We start from the raw sequence: 27,398 nt of genomic DNA on the forward strand, positions 1-27,398 counted from the left end.
GGGAGAAAATGCTCTGCCAAGGTATTTATTTCCCTTTGTAACCATTAGCGAAAAAAAAGCTACAAAAATTACATTTTGCAACATAATTACGTGAAATTTTTAAATTCATGCTTTACAGAAAATTCTTTATGCTGTATTTATTTATTCAGTTTATGTAGAATGATTTTAGGAGACAAAATATCGGGTGTACAAAAATGGTTTCAGGGTTTAATCTGTTATAATATATCAGTCTGTTGTAATGACTTGTTATATTATATCTTGGTATTTAGTGTCAATTTATGCTAAAATCAAAGAACAAAAAATTTCAATTGTTCAGAGATTGATTCCCTATCTTTCTGCTTGGCAGTGTCAACAGAACAGGAAGATTTCGCTTGACTCCAGAACAACAAGCTGTCTGTGTTTTGCAATTTGCTGAATTGTGAATGTGTAGTTACAGTTCAATGTGCATTTCATAGGAAAGTTTAATTGTGATTCTCCAAGTGACAGTAACATTTGTTAATAGCACAACAAGTTTGAAACAACCAAATGTCTGTGTAAAAGAAAGAGTACAGAATGACCAAAGGTGTCTGAAGAAATTATTGAATGTGTCAGGGAGTTCTGTGCAATCCAAAAGTCTGTTAGGAAGGCCAGCTCCGAACTGTATTGCAGCATGAAGGTGGCAACTTTCTCAATAATATTGTGTTTAGTGATGAGTCAGCATATTCGTCATAGTGGAAAAGTTAGCACACACAGTATCCTTATCTGGATCAGAAAATATTTATGAAGTCTCTTACACTGTGGAAGGTAATCCGTAAAATTAAAAATCTTTTGTGCGTTATCTCGATAGCAAGTTAACAGGCCATTTTTCTTTTCGCTGAAGCAAGTGTAACAGGAGTTGCTTATTTGGATATTCTGTGTACATGGCTCTCCTCAAATGCAAGATGGACCAAAGAATTTTATTTAGCAACAAGATGATTCACCTCCTCATTGGCATAACTGTATTAAAACAGTCGAATAACATTTACCTCAACTGCTGGATTGATCGGCATAGACTCAAACACAGCTTATTTGCTGTAGTCTCCAAGATTACCTGATCTGACCCATTTGATTTATTTCTTTGATAGTTTTATAAAGGATCTTGTAATATCCTCCATTACCTACTGATCTACCTGATTTGAGGCACAGGATTAAAGCAACTGTTACTTTCATTACTCAACACTGGTTAAAATATAGTACGAACTCTCTTACCAGTTGATGTGCTGCGTGATGAAAAGGTGTTCATATTGAACACATGTAAGGAAAAACTGTAAATTAAAGTTAAGAAATATTAAATAGCTTTAAAACAATGATATTTTATACATTCTGTATAATTTATTTATTAATCATTATAAATTGTAACTATTTTTTTCTAATTCTTACCAGTATAGGTTATCCTTTTCATCTTGTTAGCTATTAGATATCTAATTGATCAAGTTATAAAGTGGTTTAAATATGAATTCAAGTTCAAGTACAATAATTTTACAACAGCATCTAAAGTTCATGTAATACAGTTACATAGAATAAAATGCCAGTCGTGCTGCTGAAAGAGAAAATTTTGGTCCCTTTACAGCCAATTGAAAAAATAAATTGTAAAGTACATTGAGTATTAGATTCAAATAATTAAAAATGATTCTAATATGAAATCAGGAGTTGTTAATTTTAAATGTGTCATTTATATTAGTTTTATCAAAATTTGTGTAGCGTATAGTAAATGCTTTTGATTATATAAATTTTGTAATTCATTTTAAAGTTTGTAGAAAAGTTCTTTAAAATTATTGGATAAAATTCAAACATAAAACGTACAGAATTTTGCTTTTATTTTCAAAATACTTTGCATTTTTTAATGAAATTTTCTAAAAAAATCCATTTATAAATTATACAGCAGTAACAGTACACCTAAAAAAAAGGTTCCCAAATTATTATTATTTTTATTAATTTTTTTTCTATTTTTGAGACAGAAAGGTTATTACAACTAAGTTATACCAATAGAGCAATAGTTTAGTTTGAATTTATGTACATTAATGTCTTGGTAGCAAATTTCAAAAAAATACTCATAAAATTAATTTTTTTTTTTTTTTGCACAATATATTGGTCCCTTAGGTAAGATATACGTTCAAATTTCCAGTCATTTTAAAATAGTTGAACGTACAAGGTATGTTTGGTTATAAATTAATTCCCAGTGGTTTGTAATTATATTTTTAATTATTTTTTAGCTACATCATCTTATCTTATTTCATTCCATTTACTAGCAGGATCATTTCTGTATGTCCACCAGCAAACCTTGTTTACTGTTACTTTCACTATCGCTATGAAAATTACTTTCTTCATCAGTAGAATCAAATTCTTCATTTTTAAATAATTTACAGTCTCTGAAGTTTTTAAGTAATCAAAATGATTCAGAATCTTTTTAAATGACACTGTAAAATACATTACGTCTACCAACCAATGCCATGATCGTTGAACTGAAGGTCTTTCTAAAACAGCTGGTAACTGGAAACTCATGTTTATAGAAAGAATTACATATAAAAAGAACACTCAATTCATTCTCTATGTATCAGTCTAATTACTGTTGCAGTAAATACAAATTGATTGAATAAAATTTCATGTCGCCCACTAAAATCTACTATAGCTAGTGTTCTTTGCTCAAAACCAGCATTTTCTTTCTTTTGTACTGTTACTCAGAGATACCACTTAATATTTTTGTTGCTAATATTGTTTAATGGAACTTTGCTTTTCAGAGTGCCCTTATTGTCAACTATTTATATTTAAAATATGCATAAAAGCAGTGTACTGTATCAGTTTTCAATAATGTATACTATAAGATAATTAAGAACATTTTGTAATAATTATATAATTTTGATAATGACTAATAAATACAGTTTTTGGCACTGAAAGTTTTATAGTATTTCTCGTTTAACTTTTATGCTGAATTCAAAAATGCAATCAGAATTTTTCCATTGCTCACAATTTTTATTAGATATCATTTTTCAAGTTTTGCTTTTGTGGAATTTTACCAATTTTTTAGGGATAACTTCTGTCTATAAAAAAATATTTTAAATGCTTCCTAACAGAGGGTGGGGTACAAATATAACATAATTAAGGCAACAGCTATATGTGCATAAATGAAGACTACACTTCATTTACACTCATACATATCATCCTCATTCATCCTCTGAAGAATTATCTAAACGATAGTTACCGGAGGCTAAACAGGAAAAAAGAAAAAGGTTCTGACATGTCAGCACAGACCGGTATTGAATATGCTTTTGCTGTATAAGTACATAACTGTGATTTCATTTTGTTTTGTGATTTACAATTGCTGTCTCGTATATGTTGTGTTTATGAAAAAATATGCTGAGGAATTATGTAAATGGTCTAGATAACTTCTGTTATTTTATGTTTAAACAATAACAATCAAGATTGTCTCCGCTAGTTAAAAAATGTTACGAGCTATATTTTGGCTATAAAATTGGGGATCAAAATAAGAACCTACCCCTCATATCTGCTGTTCAACCTGTGTGAAATGTCTGACAGGTTGAATTAGGGGTTATTGGCACATGAGTTTATTGTACCAATGATGTGGTAAACCACATGACCATTGGTCAGACTGTACTTTCTGTATTTCAAAGATAAAAGAAATAAATAGATAATCCAAAACGAAGTGCAGTACTAGAGTTTATCGTCTGCTGTAAGACCAGTGCCTCATGGTGATGGCTTAGCTGTACCACATTCTCCAACACATCTAACTTTAGAAGATGAATCAGAATCTGAGGTAGCCACTGAAATTTGTCATGCGCAAGGTGATCCTACTTTTGAAGTGGAATCCTCTTCCCAGGATTAAACAACCTTGTTTGGGATTTAAATGGGAAGAAATAATCCAAACTTGTAGAATCAAGGCTGAAAGGCTGGAATTTTTTCCATACTGAGACAAAGTGTGTTTCTTTCATAATTGTCAAGAAGAGTTTCAAGATTTTTATTCTTAAGAAAGTAATTTGCTGTTATAATATATGTGCCATCATGGGTGCTACTCATCATGAACGTAACTCTACAGAATGGAAACCGTTCCATTCTGTAAACTAGTTTAAAGGCTGTCCCTTTGCATAATGGCAGTAAATGTCCTTCTGTCCCATTACCTTATGCAACTAAAGAAAAAAACATAATGATATGAAGATTCTATTAGAAAAAATCCAGTACAACTAATTTTGGACTGTATTTTGCGATCTAAATATAATCGTGTTATTAAATGAGTTTGCAGCTAGACTATACTAAATTTTATTGAGTGGAACGGGAAGGACAAGACAAATTACATCAGGAAGGAATGGCCAAAGTGTGAAATACATATCTGGACAGTAAAATATTGTACCTACCTGCTATTTAACTCTAAAATGACTTCCGCCATCACTCCATTTAAAATTATTGAGAAACTTTGTTAAGATGATGTATAGAAATAGTGTTTGATTTCATTATTTGAAAGAAAAATTTTTTCATGCCAGTGATGCTAAAATCTAGAAAGGAAGTTTTGTGTATCTCCCAAATAAGAACTTGATTAGAGATGGGCAATTCAAAGAACTGTTAAGGCAGGCTGAAAAGTCAGGAAGGATGTCATTTAAAAATGTTATACAAACTTCTTAGGAAATCATAAATCCTTTAAACTACTTAGGTTTACAAACATACAGGTATAATATGTTTAAAAATTAATTTCTTGGATTTACACCTGTATTTCTTTCCGGACAGTCTCGGCACTGTCAATGATCAGTACGAGAAACGCATTCACCAGCAAATCTTAGTCATTGAAAATAAGTACCAGTGACACTGGATTGCAAGAATGCTTGCGGATTATTGGATGCTAAAGAGACCAAACAAAAGGAAAGTAACTACTTCATTTTAGGTAAGTTGAATAGTGCCCTGTATTCATGAAAATTCATACACTTCTTTCAAAGTTTACCTAAGTATCACAAAAAAATGGTGGATGATGGAGAAAATTTATTTGCATATTTGAATTCAAAATGAAAACTTCTATTAGGAACATATATTTTGTTCCTTGACCAAAAACAAAAATTTTATTTTTTTCTCAGTGCAATTTACGTCTTTAAAAGTTTTCTTTGCATTGCTTAAGAATGTTATGATCCCAAATTCATATTTCTATACTCTTTACAAGAAGTCTCTTGTCATCGTTTCTTTCTATGCTTCTATTATTTACTTCCTGATAATTGAAAAATTTCTTACATTTCCCAGATTTTGTCTGTTTAGGTCTCTTAACCTTTCATTTCTTTGTTGTATCCATTATTCACAAGAAAAGTCATGTCTTTTGCTTTTCATGCATATTTTCATAACATATTCTTTGATCATCTGTGGTAAGTGTACTGGTGGAAAGTATTGAGCCATTCCTTTTAAATGAACAGAATCAAATGATCTGCACATATGTAGCTCGTATTAAAGTGCAACAAAATCATCCAACCTTTGATGCGGTATTCTCTAAACAACATGTGATTTGATATCAAGAACAGCCAAGATCTACTGTTCCACTATGTCTTTTCTCAGCTCTAAATATACGATTACCTCCAGTCCATACTGTTGCTCCATTTTATTACTCTCCTTAATTACTGCTTTGATCTTTGTCAATATAATAAACAGGACACAAATGCGGTTATTTTTTTAAAAAATGTTTATATTATAAATAGCCTTAATCCTGATGCTACAATTTATGTGGATGGCTCTAAAAACATTGTCTCTTTGGGTTGTACTTTTGTGGCTGGCAACAGAACATACATGTTTGGCTTCCCCAGCATCCCCAGTATTTTCATTACCGAAAATGAAAAAACTTTCTTTGCTATTAATATGGCCTTAATTATAATTAGCCCAACATTTGACATGTACTTGTTTGCTCAGATTCTACGAGTGCCTTGCAGGCAATTAGTGATGCTACTCCAGACACACTGTTGTCTGTGAGATTCAGTGTGTTATTTCACAAATGAGCCACCATAATAACAACTGTGAGCTTCTGCTAGATCCCAGCTGTATTGGGAAAGGCCACCAAAGGAGGCTTGTTTCCATCATCAATTTTGTCGTTTCAAATAATCTTGTGTGATTCCTGAAGAGGGTGGTTCATGATGAGTGGCAAAGTGAATGGAACTTCACCCGATTAAGAACACTGTGTCATCGTGGAGCTCCTCATACAGAAATAATAGTCGATAGGGTGCTATTCTTTGCCGTTTGCAGATAGGGCACACTAGGCTCACTCATGGATATCTGATGACTCATAAAGATGCACCAGTTTATGCTCGCTGCAAATACCAACTAACTGTGCACCACATCCTTTGTGGTGCACATAACAGATTGCATCTGTTATGTGGCGTAACATCCTTTGTGGTGCACATAACAGATTGCATCTGTTATGTGGCGTATCACAAGTTTAAACTAGAGGCTCACATGCAAACTATTCTAGGGAATAATGAAATATTGTTTTCTTGTGTTTTACGATTTCTTAGGGCCGTCTGTTTGTCTCCAAATATATAATTTACTGTAGTATGTTCCAACTATTCATGCCATTTGCTGTAAAGCAGATGGTATTTTGAGGTATATGTAATGTGATATATCTTTGTGTTTTTATTTTGCTTTTAGTATATGTTACAAGCTTTTTACTTTGAAGTGTATTTTTGCATTTCTGCGTTTTTATTAATATTTAATTGTCCATTTTTTAACATTTATTTCTTGCAGCAAATATATCGTGTCAAGGCGATAATCACACAAAAGCGTTTTTCACCCAGAAAAAAAAACATCAATTATCTTATATAGCTCTTTTTTGTACTAGACAAGCTTTAAGTAATTTATACTATTAAAATTGTGCATTTATTTATTTGTTTATTATTTTTATTAACAGATGAATGTTAAAAACAGAGGTGAAAATTGTACAGTTAAATACTACATAGGTATGGTAATGCATCACCGTTTGTATAATTATAAATGTGTTATTTATGGCTGGGATCTTGAGTGTAAAGAATCTGACGACTGGATGACGCAAATGGGTGTTCAGAATTTACAAAGAAAAAATAAACAACCTTTTTATCTAGTGTTAGTTAATGATGGAAGTCAGCGGTATGCTGCAGAAGGTAATGGAAAAAAATTATTTACCTATTTTATGACAACCATTTTTATAAATAGTGATTCTTGATTTATTTTGTATATGAAAGATGATTATAAACATTTATTAATATCACTTCCAAATTTTAAATATAAAGAGTGTATCTGTAAGTTGTTAGTTTTTCGTGGGAAGTAGAGCGTTTTTTGTTTTAATTTCTTGTTTAGTGAAATAAATAGTTCTGACTCTTCTTAAGTGATTATATAAATGTAATGGATGTAGGTGTAATAGTGAAAATAATTCTCTTTAAACCAAACTAAAATGAATGAAACTAGTAAAAATTGCCATTATTACATAGGCTTGTTAAATAATAATAAATGCTATTTAAGCCTGTATAGTTAAAATATTAATATTTTTATGCTTATTTCAGTTTTTTTATACATTTTATTTTCTTTGTACCTATGAATCAATTTTAATCTCTGCACCCAATCACAGGTTTCTGAGTGTGTGTATGTCTAAATTTTTGTCTGCATTAATAAATTTTTCAACATTAATTCTACAAGTTCACTTTAAATTGAAATTACTGATTAATTTATTCTATCTGAAGTTAAAAGCTGTGTTTTGATTTAGCCCACAAAAATTTTTTTTTTTGGACTAAAATATACAGAATGTAAAATTACTATACCACTTGCGTGAAAAATTTATATGACAACAACTAGGCATTAATCTGGCCTTTCTGCTTAGAAATGTGAATATTTAATCTGTGTTTGCGCTGACTCACATAATATATTATATACTTATAAAATACTGATACAGCATGAATTTGTTTTTCCAAGTTATGGGATAAGGATTTAATTGTAAATAAAAATTGAAACGACTTGAAAAATTATAAAAGTCCGTTAATTAAGATTATTTTATTAAAAAATTGGATGGTTTTATTGGGAAAAAAAATTTTCAAGTAATCCTAGTGTAAATACAAGTTTCCAACAAATTTTTAAAAATTAACTGTTGAGAGAATGTGTGCTTAAAATTTCAAGAAGTGTTCAATAATAAATTCAATTAATATACAAGAATCATCCTTAACAGGATAGGTTCACAACTTGAGAAAAAACTAGGAGAATACCAGGGAGGTTTCAGACCTTCAAGGAGCTGTTCAGACCAGATCATGAGTCTCAAGCTAACAATGGATTTCAACAGGAAAAGAAACCGAGACGTGACATTTTTAGATTTCAAGAGAGCATATGATTGCATCCACAGAGAATCCCTACTAAAAATTTTAAGACACCTCAAACTACATACCAAATTAAACATGATAAAACTGACCCTCGAAAACACTAAGTCAAAGGTAAAATTCAGAAGTGAGCTGTTTGAACCAGTTGAGATTTAAACAGGACTGCACCAAGGCGACAGGCTCTCACCGCTATTATTCAACTGTGTTTTAGAAATGGTAATGAGGGAATGGCTAAAAAAATGCCCTCAAAAAGACAGAAGTTATGCCCCAAAAACCAACACGATTAAAAGAAGAAAACATAATAAAATCAAAATAGTAGCCCAATTTAAATACCTTGACGAAAAAATAAAAAATTGCCTAAATGAAAAAAAAACCTTGATCCAAATAAGAAGAAACAAACTAACTAAAGCTCAAAAATTAACTTTGTCCCTTACAATAAAAAATAAGTATCGATAAACGCAAGAATAAGACATTACAACACAGTTATAAAACCAGAAGCCACTTATGTGGCAGAAATACTCTTCCACCTGATCGAACAATCAAAGATAGACAGACATAGAAAATTGAAAGAAGAATTGGAAGAACCTGCATCGATAAAAAGTATCAGAAAGACGGACAGTGGTAGATTGTACCTGATAAAGTGGTGTACAAAGAGTTAGAACCCATCACTGCATAAGAGAAGACTTGGATTCTTTGGATGCATCATGAGGATGTGAGATTCAAGACTACTGAAACAGCTAGTACAGTACAATTTTGACTCAAAAAACACCATGAAAGGATGGAGATGGATCAGAGAAATAAGAGATGATCTGAAAGAAATTGGCCAGATAAGATGAAATTAAACAAGAAACTCAAGAACAGAAAAAACACTCACTTCACACTCATAAGAAAAACCTCCAAACATTTTCAACAGTAGAAAAGGCACAAAGGTTAGAACATAGGAAAAAGTACTGGGGGAACTGCAAGGCCCAAACAGTCCCATGAAAGAGAAGATAATGGACTGACTAAAGTGATCCTAAGCTGTCATGAAAGATAATGGTAATAATATACAATGCTCATGTGAAATAAATTTCTTAATATAAGTTATAACTACATCATCAACAATTATCTTATTAAAACATGATAAAAATAAAAAAATGAGAATATTACTATCCTCACAAGAAAAAGATTAAAAGGAGCAAGCCGAATGTAATGGAGAAAGATCAGTGGAAGAGCACTGTGATTGTTTAAAGATATTCTTTTTTTATTCAAATCACACATTTAGTTACAACAGACAAGAAATTCAATGTGATGGGAAATGAATAATATTTAGTAATTCCTTTTCTACTACATCTGTGAAGCCTTCAGTTTTTCTACCCTGTCTATACACTTTCACCAATCAGTTCTCCAGTCTTTCACCAGTTAGTGAGCATCATCTTTCCAACTACTTTTTAGCCTAGCCTTAGCCCTCTGGTGTTTGAATTTTGTCTGAATTTTTGTTATATTTTTTTGGGTGGGAACCCTTTACACTTTTACAAGGGTAAATAACAGTTGGTTAAAGTATGAAGGTTAACTTCATACAGCTGAAGTTCATGGTAAAGTAGAGACTGCTGGGAAATTTCTCTCCTTAAGGTTGGTGAACCTGTGTCGTTTATGGCCACACTAGTAATGTACACACTTCATTATTGTCTCTAAGATGTCACGTAGTATCTCTGATTGCATGTGAGTTATTACGTTATAAAATTAATAGGAAAATCTATGTTGTCGCTGACTGTGAAATACGTGAAGTCATACATTTTTTAAACCATTAAATGTCAAGCCAGCTGAAATTCGTAGGCAGCGGGTTACTGTGTACGTGATAATGTAATGAATGAAAGAAAAGTCTGAAACTAGTGTGAAAGGTTCAGACATAACAGAATTAATGTGCATGATGAAGAACATTTGGGGAGGCCCTTGATAATCACAGAGGGCTTGTTGAAACACATTGATGAAATTGGGAAAAATTGTCTCAACGATTTCCGACCTGGCCCTACGTTTTTTTTATGTTTCCATAGCCGTTATTGGTCATATTGTTCATGATCATTTATGTTTCAGAAAGGTTTGTACACATGTCTTAACGGAACATCACAAAAAAATTTGAATGGGATCTGCTTTAGGATTTTTGATGCACTACACAGAAAAAGGTGATGAATTCCTTAATTCAGTTGTTACCAGCAATGAAATGTGGATTTCATATTACACGGCAAAGATAAAATGGCAGTCAAATGAATGGCGTCATCCTCAATCACCAATCAGACCAACAAAGGTCAGCCACAGCCATTTAGACACAAACTGATGGCCACAGTCTTTTGGGATCAGTTTTGCCTACTGCTGATTGATTTCATGCCACATGGAATGACTATAAATGCAGAAGCCCTGCTGCAAAACTCTACGTAAGTTATGGTGCACCATTCAAACTTGGCAACTTGGCTAGCTGACCGACAGCATTGTCCTGCTACATGATAATACACGTCCACATGTTGTGGGCCCTACACGTGATTTACTGATGACATTCAGATGGGAAATTTACAATCACCCACCACCATGTAGTTGTCTGGACTTAGCTCCATCTGATTTCCCATTTTTTTGGGAAATTGAAAGAATTTTTAAGTGGTAAGCAATTTGATAGTGATGATGAACTTAAAAATGCTGTTAATCAGTAGCTAAATGGACTGGCAGCAGAAGAATACAACGAGGGTATATTGAACCTGGTGTATTGCTATGATAGATGTCTTAATTCATGTGGTGATTATATAGAGAAGTAGTATAAGAGAAATAAAAAATATTTATTAAGTTTTCAGAATAAATTTTTTTACAATACAACGGTCTTTACTTTAGAGATAACCTCTTGTACCTCGATTGATAGTAGTGAATATATACATTTAATAATCTTTTATTGCTTATTTATATTAATTTTACAGATTTTTATTGTTATTTTTGGTATTTTTAATTTTTAAAGTTATTAATGGATTTTTAACTCGTCTTGATCAAGATTTTCTTCTGTTGTGAGGATTTCTGTACAACGGGATATTTTTACAATAAGTTCAAAAGCTAGACTACTAAATTTGTCATGATGTGGCTAAAATAAATATTTGACATAATATTTGTCTTTTTCTGCTTTCAACTATAATTAGTGGTTAACATTAATCAGTTAAATTATTATTATTGATATGAATATAATTTGTTTATTTTTCAGATAATTTAAGAATCTGCAAAGAAAATTGTTTTATCGAACATCATTTAGTTGGAAGATATTTTGATCAGTTTTGTGGTACTCATTATGTACCAAATAAAATCAAAGCATCTGAATATCCAGATGATATTCCACTAATCAATATGACTTATGCAATCATTTAAATGGAAATAGGCAAGCCTAAAAGAAAAAGAGAAAAAGGAAAATTTCACCACCACAAAGAAAGTTTTTTTTTTTTTTTTTTTTATGTATGTAGTAGTAGTCACTACTAAAAAGCTTTATTATTTATAATTTGTTACTGCAGACACTTTTTTTGTCTAGTTAACAGATGCTAGCTATTTGATAGAAGCATATATATTATTTGTTGTAATTAATACTGTGTAATATAACTTTTTTAAAAATACTTAATAAAATAATGTTTTAATTGAAATATATGTATATTATTAATTTTAGGTTATGTCATTATATTATGATGATTTTTACTTTACAAATATTATTATTAAAAGTTATAATAAAAATTATTCAGAAAATCTATTAAATAAAAACGAGTTTTTTCAGTTTTATACCATGTAATTTTGTCTCATAATAATTTCCCAGGTAATATTTTTATTAAAACATTTCATATATATCAACTCTTCTAAATGTCATAATAAATATTTTTATTCATTCTCGCATAAGACATAGCAGGTTATTATCATTCTTTAACTCGTTGAGTGCCACAACCCCCAATTGCCACCACTAGTTATATCAGGGGCTGTTGGCACCTTATGGCGGCCTATGCAAAAATCATATAAAATGAATTTTACTTGCTGACCTTTCATTTTAGCTGTTAACCTTTATGTAGCTTGTTAGTTAAATACTTAGTTAATTGTTTGTGGTCCCAAGGTTTTTCTGTTATTTTCATAATGCCTGATGGTGAAATCCTGGGTCTGTTTCAGTCAAAGAGACTATTTAATGTTGTAATTAATTATCTGCAGAAGAACTAAAACATATTTTGAAAAATGAGAGTAGGAACAGTGAATTTAGTGCTGAAAGTGACTCTGAATATGAAAGTTTAGATGACAGTGATGTCAAATCTAGTAGTGAAAATGATTTGAGTGAGGATGAAAATCTTACTGACACAGCTGTGCAAACTATGCATAGAGAAACAAACTGATGACAATGATATTTAGATAACTGAAAATGACATCAATGTAAGTATACCTTTACCAAAAATCACCGACGTAGAACAAATACAAAAGTGGTGAGTAATGTAGTTTGGGTGACTGGTCCAGTAGAATTAAAAAAAGTTGATTTTGTTGAAAATCCTGGTCTTCATATTCCCTTTCAATTGATGGTAAGCCGATAACTATTTTCAACTACTAGCCGATAAGTTTTTTAACTTTGTTGTGAATGAAACTAATAATTATGCAGAAGTCTTAGAACAAAAATAATCACCGTAAATCTTGTTTATCATAAAAATCTGTAACAAAAGACGAATTTCACGTGTTTCTGGGACTTGTTTTACACATGGGAAACATTAAATGGAATAGAATAAAAGATTTTTGGTGTACCCATCATTTAATATATTGGCTCTCCATAATTATCTGGGTCGGAATAGATTTACTATATCATGAGAGCTCTACATTTTTTTTAATAATGAACAAGTAGCAAGTAATCATATCCATAAGATACAATCTTTAATTGAATTTTTAATGAAAAAATGGCTAGTTTGTACATTCCTATAAAGGAATTATGTATAGATGACTAGGATTTTGTGGTACTGGCACCTAATTTTTGATAGTATATTAAGAATAAGAAACATAAATACAGGATTAAAAATGTGTAAGATAAGTGTATTTTATAATCAATAATAATTTTCATAATTATTATGAGATAATTCCAGTCTGCCCCAAATGGTTTTTTTTGTAGTGAAAAACGCTTTTGCATTATTACCCAGACACAATGTATTTAAAAAAAAAAAAAACAATTAAAATAAATCGTAATATGAAAAAACACGTAGCATATGCTAACATTGAAATAAAAACACAAAGATATATCACGTTATATATATCCGATAACATAATAAAATTACCATTTGCTTTATGAAAAATGGCATAAATAACTTAAACACAGTAATCTAAATATTTGAATATAAACAGATGGCCCTAAGAAATTGTAAAACATAAGATAACTTCGTTTCATTATCCCTTAAAATTGTTCATATGTTAGCCCTAGGTTAAACTTGCGATGTAATACCGCGTAACAGATACAATCCACAAAGATGTGGTGCACTGTTAGTTGGCAGTCGGAGCAAGCACAAATTGATGCATCCATTTGCATCAAAATATCCATGAGTGAGCCTAGTATGCCCTATTTGTAAACAGCAGATAATAACCTCCTTTCAATGGTTATTTTTGTATGAGGAGCTCCACGATGATATAGTGTTCTTAATTGGGCAAAGTTTATTGTTCATGGTAACATTCCAATCCCTTTGCTTGTCATCATGAACCTACCCTCTTCAGAAAACAGACAAGATCATTAGAAGCAATGTGATTGGTAAAAGTGGGCTGTAAACAAGCCTCTTTTGCTGTACTATCTGCGCACTCATTGCCTAAAATTCCTGTATGGCTGGGGATCCAGTAGAAGCTCACTGTTGTGTTACATCTGGTCATTTGCAAAATAGCAGATTGACTCAGGGTGTCTAGAGTAACATCACTAATTGCCTGCAAGGCACTCATGGAATCTGAGCAAACAAGTACGTGCTAAAATGTTGGGCTAATTATAATTAAGACCATATTAATAGCAAAGAGCTCTGTAATGAAAATGCTGGGGAGGCCAAACATGTATGTTCTGTTGCCAGCCACAAAAGCACAACTCAAAGAGACAACGGTTTTAGAGCCATCTGTATAAACTGTAGCATCAGGATTAAGGCTATTTATAATATTATAAACATTTTTTCAAAAAATAACCGCATTTGTGTCCTGTTTATTATATTGATAAATATCAAAGCAGTAATTAAGGAGAGAAGGCTACTAAGGAGAGTAATAAAATGGAGCAACAGTATGTACTGGAGGTAATCATATATTTAGAGCTGAGAAAAGACATAGTGGAACAGTAGATATTGGCTGTTCTTGGTATCAAATCACACGTTGTTTAGGGAACACAGCATCAAAGGTTGGATGATTTTATTGCACCTGTAAGGCACTCATGGAATCTGAGTAAACAAGTACATGTTGGGCTAATTATACTTAAGGTTTTATTAATATCAAAAAGTTCTGCAACAAAAATGTTCGGGAGGCCAAACATGTATTGTCTATTGTCAAACACAAAAGCACACCAAACAGAATCATCGTTTTTAGAGCCATCTGTATAAATTATAGCATCCAGAATCAAGTTATTTATATATCGTAGAATATGTTCTGTAAAAAAACCAGACTCGTATACTTTTTTTTATATTGATATAAATCAAAACAGTAATTAATGAGAAAAGGCTGCCAAGGTGGTAGTAACATGAGCAATTGTATACCTAGAGCTGAGAAAAGGTGCTGAGCTCTGATGCCTAGTGGAGCAGTAGATGTCTGCTGTTTCTGGTATCGATTAACATGCTGGTTGGAGAATACCGTATCAAAGATTGGACGAGTTGGTTGCACTTTAATCAGCCACATAGGAGTGTATAATCTGTTCCCGCCTATTCCAAAGAGATGGCTCACCACTGTCTACCAGCAGGCTTACCACATGGGTCATGTGTAGCCCTACAGAATATATTTACTTTCAGAAGGCCAATGACACCAAGAGGTGTCGTACACATACTTTTCATATTTGAATAAGTATGTTAGTAAAATTCCATGTTTTATCCAAATTATTATTACTACTAAAAAAATTTAAAGTCTGGTTTTAAGAAAAATTTTCTCAGATCAAGTGGCACTCAACGTGTTAAAGTAATATGTCTTAACTATCTGTTGAAAATATTGTGTATATTGTTGGAAGTAATTCTCAAGTTTTCCACTTCCTATTATCAAAAATTACATGTTTGATGTCGCAGTAGAGTTACTTTAGTTATAACCCCTCTCATCAATTGACATCCAACTAGTATGTTAATCTTATTACAGAGGCATACAGGATTGTTCTTACTTTATTACCTAATCATTGGTTCAATTGAAAAGTTTTTTTTTTATATCTTTGTGATATGGTCATTCATTAAATTCAGCTTTGCGACTTATTTAGCTAATAAAAGGACATATATTTTGTGTAGATTTAGATCACCTGTTTCTCACTGAAATAAATTTTAGATCTATGAAATTAATAACTGGGTGACATTCATAGAAATACATACTACTTGGTGGTTATTTTAAATCTATCTCTGCAATGGAACATTTTAATCAGAAAATTTCAAATGCTCCTATTTCTCACTCATCAGCTACTGCAGTCTTTAAAAGTACCTGAAAATAATTATAGATGTAACAGATCCAAACAGTACAACATTTGATTGAAACTTTAAGCATGATACCAGTCACAAATAAAATTTTCTTTAAAAAAATATTATTTTGGAAATGTTTGTTGTTAACTATATGTTAATATTATTATTTTAAGGTACTTTAAAGGAAATTTATAGTTAACTATAAATTATGCCAATGATTGGATATATCTACATAAATTCATTTGAATGTTTGGAATTTATAATATTATACAAGGGTAATTTTCTTTTCAAGGTCCGATCGATCACGAAATAAAAACCTGCACAAAAATCGGATGAACCTTTGCGCATATGTGTTGCGCAGCGTCTCTAGTATGGCCTTCAATCACACCACGTCACTTCGTTTAGTTCTGAACACACAGCTAGCAACGTAAACATGTCTACAACAATAGCGTCTCCCACCAAGTGTGAAGTGTGTGCGGTAATTCGATTTCTTCAGGCTGAGGGTGTAATGCGGCTGAAATTCATAGACGAGTAAGTAATGTGTACGATGAAACTTCAATGAATAACAGCAAAGTGCGACAATGGTGCAGGAACTTTAAAGCAGAATGTACAGACGTTCAGGATGCAGGCGGTCAGGGAAGGAAGCAAGTGTCAACTGATGATCTCATTGAGCGACTGAATGAGGCAATTCAAGAAAATCGTCGGTTCACAATTTCTGCATTGAGTTATTCGTTTACTGGAAATTTCAAGGTCAGCTCTCTACACCATTGTGAGTGAGAGACTTCAGTACTGCAAACTGTGTGCGAGATGGGTTCCCAAGATGCTGTTCGACCATCACAAAACAATGAGAATGGAAGCCTCCCTAACGTTTCTCCAGCGCTACCACAATGAAGGAGAAGATTTTTTGAACAAAATTGTCACAGGGGATGAGACATGGGTCCGTTTCGAAACTGAAGAAACAAAAGAACAATCCAAACAGTGGATGCATTCTCATTCTCCTAGTAAACCAAAGAAGTTCAAGCGAACCTTCTCCAACAGAAAATGTATGGCTACTGTGTTCTAGGACCGGAATGGAGTTCTCTTGTTGGAATTCATGGAATGTGGCACGACCATCACTGCAGCCTCATACTGTGTGACTCTTCAATGTCTACAAGGGCAATTAAGAATAAGCAGAGAGGAATGTTGTCATCAGGCATTGTCTTTCTCCATGACAATGCTTGGCCGCACACTGCAGCTGTAACAAAGAAATTCCTGCAGCGTTTTCATTGGGAAGTGTTTGATCACTGACCATACAGCCCGGACTTGGCTCCATCCGATTTTCACCTCTTTGCTCACATGAAATGCTGGCTAGGAGGACAACATTTTGGCAAAAACATTGAGCTGCAGACCAGCGTAGAAATATGGCTGAAAACACAGGTGGCTCTGTTCTATGACGAGGGTATTGGAAATTTGGTATCACGCTACGACAAATGTCTAAATCGGAGTGGCGACTATCTAGAGAAATAGTATAACTATGTAAGTACTTGTTACAAATAAAAAATTTTTTATTTTCACTGTGGTTTTAATTTTGTGGCCGATCAGACCTTGAAAAAAAATAACCCTTGTATTTTAATATGTAAAACAGTTTTACTTGTTTTAAATACTGTTACTTTAATATGTTATTGACATTGTTATCTAATATTGTTTTTTATTTAATTACTGTATAAAGAGGTTAGCCTTACCAACTTTCTTGCTTACCCTTTGGTCTAGATTAATTTAATTAAGAGAGATAATACATGAATTTTTCAAACATGGTTACCGCTGATATATTAATAAATTATTCAATATTATTAAAAGTACATATATATTAAACAGTCCATCTCACCACTTCTCTTTCTATAGATTTTCCAGAAATTTTTTTGTATTTACTTCTTCGTGAAATTGAGTTATCAGAAATTGTGTAAAGAATTTCCAATTTTTACCTAAGATCCTTAGAGAAAATCTAAGTTGGGTATTACCTTAGAATTTTTGACTTTGTTCAGAGAACAAGATGGCGAAATCTTGAGCCATATAGTTAGCTGGAATGAGATATGGGTGTCACATATAACGTCTAAAACAAAATGAAAGTGTATTGAATGATGATGCACTTTGTTGACCAGAAAGACAAAATGCAAGCTGATGTTTCCCATTCAAAAGATCATGTTCTCATTGTTTTGGGAAAAAAAGAAATTCTCCTTGTCAGCTTATGCCTTCAAGGCTGCACAATCGATGCTATTGTATATTGTAAAATGCTGAAAAAACTATGTTGTGTGTTCCAGAACAAGTGATTTGGCTTACTTAGTCCCAATTTGATATGTGTCTCAACAATGGCAATAACTGTGTAAAAATATAGAGTAAGATTTTAACTTCAAAGATTGATATGCGATTTGTTTTTGTTCTCTTTCATAGCTTTTCAGAACTTACCTTCTGGATAACCTTTCATGTGTTTATACATAAATGTTAATAATTTACGTGATTACTTTTCATTGTAAAAAGCCATCACAGGCTTTCATATTGTAATTATCTTCCTTCTGTGTTATTCTTATCATTAGCTTTTGTATGTTCAGTAAGCAGATACATATTTGTGCACTGCACGCTGCCACTATTTTATTATAATTAGTACTTTAAATATTTTGCTTTTTGTTACTACAACATTATGGTAAAGAAAGACACATAATTTAGTACTGAGAAATAAATTTAGCTGAATATAAATTTGTATAAAACTAATGATATTAATAGAAAATTATTTACTCTTGTTTAAATGTGAAGATCAGTTATTGGGACAGGACTTAACGTTATATTATGGTGAATTTTTTTATGTTATGTCATGGTGTTAAGTATACAGAGTGGAGCAGAAAGTCAAACAATTTAAAACTTGAAAATGAACACTTTAATTAAAAATAAAATACTAACGAGGTACATCGTAGTAAAGAACAAGGACAAGCATTTAGTTTTCAATTCTTGTTTTGAAGAAAACATCACGCAAGTGACCACCATTAGTGTTAAGGCACATCTCTGAACATCATCCATAATTTTTCTCAGCTGATCTCCTGGATTGCATGAATTTCTGCTTGGATGAAGTCTTTCAGTTCCTGTATAGTATGACGTCGGTTGGTGTAAACCTCCTTTTTTAATGGCCCCATAGGAAACAATCGCATGCTGATTAATCAGGTGAGCAGTAAGGCCATACAACATCTCAGGAACAAGAGATGACATATTGGGGAAACATTTCTCAGATGACTGCTGTGCAGTTTCATGCTGTATGGGCAGTAGTGCCATTTTGTTGGAACTATACCAGGCACGTATTGACATGAAGCTGATGAAATTCTTTATGAAGAAACATATCAATCTGATCTGACCATAACACACTGACTATTAGCATTCTCAAAATAGTATGGCCCAATAATCACTCCAAATGCACTAACAACACACTACACTGTAACTTTATCACTGTGGAGTAGCTTCTCATGCAATATGCAGAGGTTCTCTGTGGTGTTTCTTTGATTAGTTGCAGCAATTGCCTGCAAAATATCACTTCAGTGATCAAATTACATGAATGGAGTTCTGCATTTTATAGGGATAAAACATTAAACCCTCATGTAAGATGTGCCCAGCAGTTCTATGGGTTAAGTGTAAGGCAGTTGAATGGCAATGAGCAGAATGTTGAGGACTACCATGAAATGCTTTTGCCACTCCCCATACATTTTCCATGGATCATAGGTTTGAGGGCATTCAGATGGCTTCTTGTTGACAATGGTTGCATTAGACCTGAATCGTCTGACCTAATTCAATTCAATTATTTGGCGTGTGAGAACCTTTCTAATCTCAAAATGTCTTCAAAAAGTTTGTTGCATTAAGTTCCAGAATGCTTCTACAGCAAAAGCGTGATACTCTTCCAACCTATACTGCATCATGGCTGAAGGCTTTAAACTGCTTTACTCAGCTATATATGTTTTCCCTCACCACCCACACAGATGTCGGCATGGTGCAACTTTTACATTGTCTAATTGTTTATGTTCCACCTAGTATAAGTAAAAGAAACAGTGAGTCCAGAATTAATGGTAAATAAATCTAATCTGCTAAGGCAGGCCTCCATAACTTTTTATCTTTAGTCTTGAATAACTTTGTTCTTTATAATTCTTTTTCTTCTGTAAAAAGTCATCAATTTGCTGTAAACTAATATTATCCTTTTACAAATTATTGCAAGTGGACTGTTTACTGAAACTCATGCAGTTTAAAAGTATATGTAAACAGTATATATACACATAGGTTTCCTGCTGCTATATAGCCTTCAATATTATGAAAGAGCTATGTAGACAAACCAAATAATTTATGTATAATATTAACTATCTCAAAATTGCTTTTAAGCTAATAATTGCATATATAAATAATGATTTAATAAAGATAAAAATTTAATTTAAAATACAGTCATACCCCCAACTTTTAAACTCCCAGGTACGGTTATACAAATGATATATCATGATCTTTCTTTCTATCCCCTCCTTATAACACAAATTCTGAAAACACATTTCTAATAATGTGACTGAAGAAACCTTCAAGGAATCTGATGAAACTTTAAGACTTAAGCTACAGTAAGTTCATTTTCAGTGCCAGATATTTTAAAGTACTCTTAAAGAAGTTAGGATCCATTAAGACAAAGAAGGCTACTTCTTGCCAAAGAATCATTATATCATCATATATTATATTGAAAAGGTTAAGAAATTTTATTGCTCAGAAAATTTAAAACTAATCACAATATAAAAAAAAGTTGATGAATAAAAAACATTGCTTGGAAAAAAAGCAGCTGAAAGCAATGGAAAACTACAGTTGCTTTTTTACCAAGAAACTGTAAATCTGCATTTTCATAACAAAGATGGAGGCACCTTCCTTGGTAAAATATTCCAGAGGTAAACTATTCCCCCATTCAGATCTCTGGGTGGGGACTACTAAGGAAGGGGTTACCAGAAAATTAAAAAATAACATTCTACAAGTCAGAGTGTGGAATGTTAGAAGTCTACAAAAGGTTGGTAGGTTAGACAATTTGAAGAGGGAAATGGATGGATTAAATGTAGATGTAGTAGGAATTAGCGAGGTTCGGTGGGAAGAGAAAAATGACTTTTGGTCAAGTGATTTTAGAACAATTAATCCACTTAAATAAAGGGCAGGCAGGAGTAGGTTTCATAATGAACAAGAAGGTAAGAAAGAGAGTAGACTATTTCAAAATGCATAGTTGCAAGAAGAAAAGATTAGAGGCTTTTGAAATGCAGTGAATGTTATGGTACTCTCTCCGTACCTATCCCTTATGGGCTTTACTGGAGGTCGTCTTCAAAACCTTGGTATATGACATATTTCAGTCGGCCTCAGCCTGGATGCCGCCGATGCAAATGCCACAAGTGACATTCCCATTGGTGTACTAGTACCTGCAGAGAACTCAAACAAAACACATCAACAACAACAGTCTTAAACAAGATTGAATGGACTAAACTATAACGACAACGAAGGAACTGAACTACCTACCTGATTAGGTATAAGTGAGTTCAACACACAATGCAAAACATAAAACATGAACACTAAAATAAAACAGAACAAAAACGTAAGTAAATGTAAGGGCAAAATTCTTTCCTACTTTGTGAAGCTTTCTTTTTTTTATTTTTCTGTTTAGCCTCTGGATCCACCGTAAGGTATTACTTTGTGAATCGTAGAAAGTAGTAAGAAATTCTACATCTAATTAAATTATTTTGCTTAAAATAGTCATTTTTTTTTTACCATTAAAATTTATTTTTAAACGACATTTCCAATTGTTTATATCATTTTTTTATATATTTTACTTGATTTATAACAGAAAAAGTTATACTTTAATTTCAGAGAATGACTATATATCATGTAAATTAGCAAATTTATACTTTTTTATCATACTGTTGCAGTAAATTAAGAATATTTTATAATTTAACTATATACTATTTGTATATATAGTAGCCGCCAAGTAACGGTGAGCTTGGATGGCGACGATTACTACCCAACATATCATGCGTCATGTTTACGCTACTAAGAGATGACTAATCATGGTGTGCCAATGTTTCAGAAAACAAATAGTATAGCAGTGACATGCAGGCTGATCATCCAAACTCGCCGTTATGTGGCAGCTACTGTATATATATATATTTTTTTTTTAAATCAATTCTTTTAAGAATCGCACTCCTTTTTACTACACGCAATTTTTTGTTTTTTATTAGATCAACCAAAGTACAGAATAAATAAAGAAAAATGACTTACCTTATTCCACTATATTTGCAGGAGCACTTTCATGATTTACTCGCATCATCAGCTGCATTACATATTCATATATTCATCTCATATTACATTACAAACTTCATAAAATAGAACTACTTATCATGAATTTATTTAAAACCTTTAATATTTTTATTTTTAGAATTTAAACTTTTATTCAGTTAAATTAAAAATTAAAACAAAATTTTAAAATATGAAAAATTAATTAAAATTAACATTAAAAATTAAACTAAATTGTAAAAATTTTTACATATACAAAAATATGACGTCAAGGCATAAAGTCAAATTAAAATTAAAATTCAAATATTAAAATTAAAAATCAAATAAAAAATAACACTGGTCAACAAAATTTACTTTTTTGTTTATTAAATGAGAGTGAATGGCTTATTCTTATAGTATTTTTTATGCTGATTTCATATATGTTAATAGATTTTTTCTATCAGACTGTTTTTTGTAATTGAAATTTCTTTTGAAACAAAAAATGTATGGTGAACGTAATATGACAATACATTACATGCATTTCGTACTCACCTAAAATCTATTTCTTTTGGATTTTCTGCTGTAATTTGCTGTAGGTAGATCCCTCTTCAGATTCCAACATAGTCAGCTAAAATTTTTGGGTTCTATTTTACCTGGTATCATGTTTCCACTGTAGATATTTACTGGTGAAAACATTTTCCATGTTCATCACGATAGCGCCGAGATTTTTAGGGAAAAAATCCATACGTGAATGTAAGAAATGAATTTTGAGTGACATGTTACACCCAAGTTCTTTATAGTTTTGAAGGAGTTCACTCACAAATTCTCTGTAGTTACTGGCCTTTATGGTTTCCAAGGAAGTTGTTTACCACATTTTCAAATGATTTCCATGCAGCTACTTCCAAGTCATTCAAACAATCTTCAAACGCCAGATCACTCATTAGCTTTCTTTTTGTGGTCCAACAAATATACCTTCCTTTATTTTAGCATCGCTTATATTAGGGAAAAAACTGAAACCCTTCATCATTACGATCCATTGGTTTAACAAAATTTTTGAATAAACCTAGCTTAATGTGTAGTGGTGGAAGATAAACTTTTTCTGGTTTTACTAATGCCTGACATTCTTCTCTCCACACTGAGCACCTTTCTGGCCACTGCTCTTTTATGTAATGGTTTTTCCTACCCCTGCTGTTCCACTTGCACAAAAAGCAATAGAACTTAGTGTTTTCAAGTTGCAGTCCAAGTAAAAGCGCTGTGACTTTTAGATCTCCACAAATACACCATAAATATTTCTCATACTGACTCCTGTTCAATACAATTTTCCTATTTTCATAAGACTCCTTCATGTGAACATCATATGCTAATGATATTGATGGATATTTGTTTCCAATGTGAAGTAAAACAGCTTTCAAACTGAAGTTTGACAAGTCAATAAAAAGTCGCCATTTTGTCATGATGGTGCATATATCCCAATTCTTTCAGTAAAGAATCCACATCATTACGGTATACTAAGTTTTTGTACTGAGAGAAGAAATGTTCAAATTCTGACTGTCTGTCATGGAAAGTACTTATTTTAGTGTTTAGTTGTAAAAAATTCCATCCTTTCAGTCTTGATACCAGTATTTCTGCTTGATTCTTTGATAAATTTAGATCACGAACCAGATCATTTAATTCTGACTAATTAAATGAGGTTCAGTATATCTATTTTCTAAATATTTTGGATCTCTTTTTTCATCGCCTGATATGTCAGCACAAGAGTGGACATTTTCATCTTCACCTAAGTTCCATATATCTGATGGTACGAGAATTGAAAGCTCTTGGCTATGTGGCACTGGCCGCATGGCAGAGGGAATATTTGTGAACATATGCTATGTTCACAAAATGCTATGCCTATGGAGTTCATGCATGATACTACCCGAAAATAATAATGGTGGTTACAAAAAAACTAAGCCTGATAGAAGAATTCTGATTTCATGTTTGAAATCTGCATGAAATATACTATAAGGATCAGTTATTCACTCTCATTTAACAAAATCATTGTTGATCAGTGTAATTTTAAATAAAGCAATTATGCACTCTGTCCATTTAACTGAACTTACTTTACTATACTGATTAAAATATATTAAATTATACATCACTATCAAAATACCATATATTTTGATAGTGATGTTTTAAGTTTTAATTAGTGATTAAAATTGAAACTCAAAAATTAAAATCAAATAAAGATAATTTTAAGTAAAGCAATTATGCATGCTGTCCATTTAACTAAACTTACTTTACTATACTGATTGAAATATATTACATTATACATCACTATCAAAATAGATGGTGGTGCCATCTACTGCAGTTTTCATAATACTGTCATCTTCATATTCTCACTGAAGGTTGATCATATTAAATTTATTTTTATGTTTATATATATATATATATATATATATAGTATCTTTCTAAAATGTCTGATCCCTTACTATTTGTATCCATATTATATTTTTTTTAGATTAATTTACTGTGAGATTTGCACACAGGTTCATTCAAGACAGATAGAATCCCTTGAAGTCTGTTTATCCTTCAGATTTTATGTTATTTTTACATTTTATAACAAAAATGATTATAAATATTTGACAGTGATTCAATTCTCAAGTATACTTTAGGTTTGACATTTTCCATGTAATATTCAAATCAAAAAGTGTTAACTAACCACTCTCTGTAGAATAAATTTTTAATATGATTAGCCCTGTCGATATTAATAAGATCTTTATTATTATACTACCTTGATCTTGTTTATTATCTTTGAAACTAAGGTTTAAAAAACTAATTTTATCTTGCTGATTGCCCGATTTGTGATTCTGTGGGACACTGATTCAAATATAGTTAAAAATAGTTATTTTTAATTATAATTTATTGTTTACTGCAGTGATCATGGTTCAGTTATTAGGTCCTTTCTTTAGATGTTTGCCAGAGACTATACAAAATCAACTGTCAGATGGTAATATGGCTAGTAGTCTTTTGTGAAGTAAGTATAATTATTATAAGTAAGTAAGTTATTATAAGTAGAAAAAATGTAGTACTGACATCTACATTAATAAAATACTATGACTCTAAAGGAATAATTATTTTTATTTATATAGTAAGTTAAATATATTGTAGCGGTAAGTAGTAATGCAATAAATCAATAAAATAAATTTTGAAGATTTTTGTATAAAATTGTATCTTTAGATTTTAATATATTATTTATCTTTCTTCTGTTTTAAAGAGAGATGACATTTGTCAGCTATTGATAGCAAAATAATACTTAGAATGTTTATTTATTATTTAATAGAATGAAAAAAATTACTCTTTCATAAGTACAATACTATCATTATTTAATTTTTTAAATATGTAGATGGATTTATAAAATGTACAATGCATATTAATTTAATTTATTTCCCACGTATTAATCCTTTTTTTTGTATTTTTTTATTTTTTTTTTGAGAAGACCATTCAATAATAGAGACAACTTTATATAATGCATGTATTAGAAGGGTAAAAAAACACAGTTTTACTTGATCATATCCAATGATCATACCAATGTCAGGTTTTATGTAGATATCTAACCTATCATGGCACCAGCTGTTGCAGACCAGATAAAACTCTGCTGCAACAGTGCCCATTTAGTAACTCATCCATAATTAGCTTCCTATCAGTTTCAAATTTCAAACTGCTGCCTAGACTATCAGACCTTACCTTTTTTGCCGGGACAGATACGCATTTAATAACATCTTGCGGAACCTGTTAGCGAGCTCGACACTGCCCAGGTGCTCATAAATGGATTCCTCCACCTCTTTAAAAAAAAGCTATCAGACCTTCATGTCTGTGAAAAGATGCTATTCATGCAAATGATACAATTTTTTTCCATTTAACTACTCAAATGAAACATTTATATTACCTACGAAGTACAGTTGTCAGTATAATGCAGTAGCATTAGTTCGATGAGCAACCTGCTACATATTTTTTTAATAGACCTCCAAAGCTTCTTTAGCATGTCTCAATGAATAACTCTTAGGTCATAGATTCTTGAGGGACACAAAAAGCAGAAACATTTGAAAAATGCAACAAAAAAATTTATTGACAGAACCAAACCATTACAATTAAAAAAAATATATTTATAAAAATATCAAATTATCAAAATACCTAATCAGTTCTGAGAATTACATCAGGTAGATGTTGTCCTCCTGTACATATGGAACTGTTGTTGAGATTTCCCATTACTTGCTGCAACATGTCAGGCAGGATGCCACAAATTTTGTCTTGAATTGCTTATTTCAATTCACCCAGTCTTTAGCCAACTTTTATAGACCACACTCTTAAGGTATTCCCACAAAAAAATCACAGACTGTTAAATCTGGTGGCCTTGGGGGACAGGGAATGTCACTGAATCTTGAGATGGTTAGAAAAGACAGTTACAAAATAATTCTCGTACAGCTGCCATCGACTGCCTTGCAGTGTGCAATGTTGCATAATACTGTTGAAACCAGGCTTCGTGCTTGATGTGGGAAATTGTTCAATGCAGGTGTAACAAAAGATTGCAGCATATGAACATACTAATCCAAAGTGACAGTCATCATGTTCTGCTCCTGATTTTCCAAAAGGTATGGTCCGATGACCCCAGGTGATGAAACTAACCCACTGTTGGTCTAGTGGTTAATGCGTCTTCCCAAATCAGCTGATTTGGAAGTCGAGAGTTACAGCGTTCAAGTCCTAGTAAAGCCAGTTATTTTTACATGGATTTGAATACTAGATTGTGGATACCGGTGTTCTTTGGTGGTTGGGTTTCAATTAACCACACATCTCAGGAATGGTCGACCTGAGACTGTACAAGACTACACTTCATTTACACTCATACATATCATCCTCATTCATCCTCTGAAGAATTATCTAAACGGTAGTTACCGGAGGCTAAACAGGAAAAAAAAAAGGTGATGAAACTGCACAACTACATTGCTACTGTGCTGTGGTGTTCCCATTTTTCTCTTAAATGACTCTTGTATTTTATATTGTGCCATTCATCTGGTAGCCTTTAGAAAAAGTTTTATGTTGGGTTGAATGGTTCTGAAAGTTTTATGCAGTTTGGGTTGGTTAGAATAGTTGTGATAGATTCTGAATGTGAGTTCAAGTTTACTTGTATATTAAAATTATA

The 27,398-nt window shown here is 31.9% G+C and overlaps 1 protein-coding gene across 1 annotated transcript in view; it reads left to right on the forward strand.

Annotated features, from left to right (window-relative positions):
- The window catches only part of LOC142324188 (F-box only protein 21-like), a 44,693-nt gene extending 32,647 nt beyond the window's left edge, over nucleotides 1-12,046 (forward strand). Inside the window, exons 9-10 of the mRNA XM_075364934.1 lie at nucleotides 6,899-7,127; nucleotides 11,542-12,046. Coding sequence (XP_075221049.1) covers nucleotides 6,899-7,127; nucleotides 11,542-11,702 — 390 coding nt within the window. The 3' untranslated portion in view covers nucleotides 11,703-12,046. The remainder of the gene's footprint in view (nucleotides 1-6,898; nucleotides 7,128-11,541) is intronic.
- The last annotated feature ends 15,352 nt before the right edge of the window (nucleotides 12,047-27,398 follow it).

The sequence above is a fragment of the Lycorma delicatula genome, chromosome 4 (assembly GCF_047948215.1).
Source record: "Lycorma delicatula isolate Av1 chromosome 4, ASM4794821v1, whole genome shotgun sequence".
Lineage (NCBI taxonomy): Eukaryota > Metazoa > Arthropoda > Insecta > Hemiptera > Fulgoridae > Lycorma > Lycorma delicatula.